Source organism: Pygoscelis adeliae, unplaced genomic scaffold (assembly GCF_000699105.1).
Source record: "Pygoscelis adeliae isolate BGI_AS28 unplaced genomic scaffold, ASM69910v1 Scaffold358, whole genome shotgun sequence".
Classification (NCBI taxonomy): domain Eukaryota; kingdom Metazoa; phylum Chordata; class Aves; order Sphenisciformes; family Spheniscidae; genus Pygoscelis; species Pygoscelis adeliae.
Genome location: NW_008825429.1, coordinates 1,533,147 through 1,537,156, shown reverse-complemented (window position 1 = coordinate 1,537,156; position 4,010 = coordinate 1,533,147). Strand labels below are relative to the sequence as shown.

The 4,010-nt window shown below is 54.6% G+C and overlaps 1 protein-coding gene across 1 annotated transcript in view; it reads left to right on the top strand.

The window, feature by feature from the left end:
- CHCHD10 (coiled-coil-helix-coiled-coil-helix domain containing 10) overlaps positions 1-384 on the top strand; it is a gene marked incomplete at its 5' end in the record, with an annotated part of 1,015 nt that extends 631 nt beyond the window's left edge. Inside the window, one exon of the mRNA XM_009330847.1 lies at positions 129-384. Coding sequence (XP_009329122.1) covers positions 129-148 — 20 coding nt within the window. The remainder of the gene's footprint in view (positions 1-128) is intronic.
- Positions 385-4,010: the final 3,626 nt, after the last annotated feature.

Sequence of the window (4,010 nt, the reverse complement as noted above, 5' to 3'; positions counted from 1 at the left end):
TTCCTGCTGCACCTGTTAAAAGCAGATGTATTATGTCTCCATCTGGTCACCTTCGGTAAGAGAGCTTTTATTAACCCCAGCTGCTGGAACATGCACCTGATGCCGAACTTGTCCTTTCTCCCCTGTAGGTGTTTCTTCTCTCCTGTGAAGAATCTGCCCCCCTGTAGGGAAGAGGAGCGTGGTGTAGAGCCCTGCTGCCTGCGAGGAGCAGAAGGACGGACAGGGGATGAGCTGGAGGGAGCAGACTGACCGGACAGGAGTCTTCTAGTGGTAATTCACTTCTGGGCTAGTAGGGAAGGAAAGGAATGGTTGGACCTGTGAGACTTCGGAATTCAGATAGTGCTGTATTTATTACAGAGAAATAAAGGTGTTCATTTGGACCTATCACTTGTGCATGTTCTTTGTTTAATTCCCAAGCTAAAATTCAGCTACCAAAATGTTAACAGTATCAGCTACTTAAAGGACAAGGCACAATTGTCTATTTCTTGCAAACAGGAGGTGCAGCCCAGCGAGGACTGTGCCTGCGTGACTCGGCAAAAGCAGGTCCGCAGCTGAGCTGAGGCTGGATAGGCTGCACTCCGGGCAGAGGAGGGGCTGGAGAGGGGTAATCCAAGATGTGTCCTACAGTATTTTTGGTAACAAATTATTTTTCCATCGATACCCTCTTCCTGAAGAGCTGTTCTGACCCCAGAGCTAAGAAAATACGACCTGTCTGGCTGTGTGACTCGGATACTGTTGGCTGACCTTACTTAAAAGCCTTAGCAGGTTACGCAATGTTTTCAAGGTCACCAGCGTCGGATTAAGTTCGGAGCTGCTTTCCTCTTGCAGTCACTATAGCAGAACAGTCTCATGAGTGCTGCCTGCAGACTGGCCTCCAGCAGGAGACCCTGCTCCTCATGTTGGTGTGAAAGAGAATTTTGAGGCTTCAGCTGGAGTTTTAGTGGCACAGCGGTGAAACCATGACACTTCCAGATACTTAACCGCTGAATTTTCATGGCAGAATCAATCTGTTAAATGCTGACTTCTGGCTGTTGAATATTGGACGAGTTCTCGGCCCCTTGCCTGGATCTGTGAGGAAATCCAGGTCTAGATGGTAAAAGCTGGCAGCAGGTACTGGAGGCTGGTGCTGAAAGTCCTGCCCCTTCTAAATGTCAAGACCTAAATTCTTGGTGGCAGATAATGTCCTGAGCTGTGCCTGGCCTTATCTCAAGGGGTGCCTTGTGCTCTCCTGAGAGACAGCCAAGGGAAAAAGTAGATGCCAGAGACTCTAAGCCCAAGTGCCCTGTGTGCTGAGCTGCCCCAGTGTGAGCAGGGAGGAACCACCGTAATGAAGTTGTTTTAACAAACTCCCTTTCAGAAATAAATGCTAGACTGATGCTGGGGTGTGCTGGGTCGGGGTGGAGAAGCTGTTAAGGAGAACCATCGGGAGCCCCTGCAGCAGGTGTGTGCTGTCTTCTGACCCATCTTGGCCAAGTGCTAGCAATGCTGCTTCTGGAGCTGTGGAGACTCTGGGTGTCTCTTCAGCAGCTTTTCCCGGTGAATGCAGTGGACAGTCTCTAGAAGGCCACTGCCGGTGTGGTGACGGTGTTGAAGGCAGATGTCCAGTGATGCAGGTGCAGCTGCCAGAGGAACTCTGGCTGCCAGTGCAGGTGGGTTGAAAGGAGGTGCAGTTCCTTGTCACTCGGGAGTCCAGGCCATGTCACGGGAACACGAGTGACCCCTTGAAGCAGGCCCCTCTGGTGACCGCTGCTCAGGAGCACTTGTACCTTCAGGCCTGCACTGACACTTCCTCTTCAGGTGAGCCATGAGGATCATGCTGCAGGTTCACCATCTGTTGGCAGTTGGCTGCAGACAGGGAATGAGACCTGAGGTATGAGTGTGGTCACCCTGAACCCGGGGGCCCCATGGACATGGCAGGAGGCACAGCGGGTGGCTGAGAAGTGCCCGCTGTCGTGGCCAGCAAAGGCAGGGTTCCTGTGTGGCCGCCGGCAGGGCTTTGAGCTGCCGTATTACAGCCACATTTGCTGGTGTTTGGTGCTGGGAATGCTCCAGGTTAGGAGTGAGGATGAACATTCTGATTTGGGGAAAATGGTTCTGATTCATGAAGTGTCTCTGTCCTTCAACTTCGTTTCATCAAAGTTGAGTAGGAAAAAGGAGTGAGCCCTGGCCCTTGCCAAGTCCCCTTCCACAAACTTGTCCCGGTCACAAGGGAAAAGAGCTGGAGATTGCAGCTGAGTCACCAAGGGACATTTTGGCCATGAATTCTCACCAAGTTCGTCACGATGGAGAAATCCCTTGGGCTGACACACGTCAGTAGTCAGAGCTGGGGATCCAATTCAAATAGCAGAGGGAGCAAAGGCTTAGGACCACGTGCGTCTGGTGGCTTCAGCCGCAAGTGTCTGGGGTAAGGCAAAGGCTCTCGGCCAACTGGGCACGGCCAGGACAGGGTCTGCTCATTCCCTCCCATCAGCCACAGATATCTGCCCTCTGAAGCCAAGGGCCAGGATTTGAGCCAGGGAACCCTCCCCACACAGCCGGGAGCAGAGGAGCTCTGCTGGCAGCTGTCACTTCTGCCCCATGGCTCTTCTGATTGTGCCTAGATAAGCAGAGCCCCCTCCAGAGATTCCTCAGAGCTGCAAGGCGAGGAACTCATCCTTGCCCCTGGCCTCCCTCCCTGTGATTAACTTAGCTCTGCTGGGATGGTTTTCCTCTGTGATTCATTGTGTAGGAGTTAAAAGATCTCCCTTTTTTTTTTTAACACAGATGAGGCAAAAGATGCTGATGTGCCCTGGCAGAGCTCTCCTGCCCTGTTCCCTAACGACTGGGCATTGCTGTGCATCAAGGTGCCGTGTCCCTCCCTGCCCCTCATGGGGCCACCACCTGGTGGTGATGAAGGTGGTCCAGGTGACCGGCTGGCCCCCAGAGCTGAGGCAAAGCCGGTGCTTTCCCCATGTACCTCCGTATCTCACCGTAACGAACGTGGCGCTTCGCCTGCGATGTGGGGGCTGCTCATGCCGGGCGCCGTCCTGCAGGCAGCGGGGATGACAAAATGCCTGATGGCGATGGTGTTAGCTGCTGGAGAGCCCAGGGAGGGGCTGCATTTCCAGCTGATGCTGTCATGGTTTCAGTAGCCAGATTTCCCAGCAACTGGGAATGGCCCCCGCAGATTCCCAAGCCTCCTGCAGCTGGGGAGTGGGAGATGGGGCGGGTAGAGCAGGGGCTGGGCTAAACAACAGCCTTTTGGGAAGGCTGCCTGGTCTGTGTGGTCCCAGCTGCTCTGAAGTTCAGACTTTTTGCAGTCTTGTGGTGTTCTCTGCTGCCGCTGTTTGTCCTGCAGCTTGTCTGGGCTGCGGTGCCGCATCTGCCCACCCTGCTCCTAGCTGAGCCCAGCGCCGCTGCAAGGGCAGCCGTGGTCTCCCCTGCGAGATGGTCGGACGTCACTGGAAAAACCTTCCTCAAGACCCTGCCTGCTCCGGTCCTACTCTGGGGCGTGAGGTAGTGGGGTTTCACAGCCAGGGAGGAGCTGTGGGCAGTTGTCAGGACAGCAGCTGTACCTGCGCTGCAGAGCAGGAGGAAGCCACAGGGCTTAGCAGCAAATGGCAGTAAGTCCTGGTCCATGTTTTGCCCTGGCCTGACAGGGATAGCTGTGCTTGGTCAGTGACGTGTCAATCTGGGATAAAACCTGCTTCGTTTGGGTGAGTTCCTTCTGTTCACTGAGCACCTCTTGTACCCCATGCAGGAGGCAATAAAGCTGGCAGAACCGGGTGAGCGTGGGGCTGGGCTTGTACCCGCTCTTGCACTTTGCACAGCCCGGTACTTCCCTGCACCCCTGGGCTGTCAGAGCCATGTGCACGGCTTTATGCACCGGCTGCATCTTCCATTTGGTGCCCAAATGTCGCTGTGCAAGTGATCCTGCAGCAGTGCTTAGGGGGCCCTGTAGCATCATCCCCTTTTCCTGCAGAGACGCTGAGACATTCGGATGAAATCATGTCCCCAGGCTGGTCAGCAGA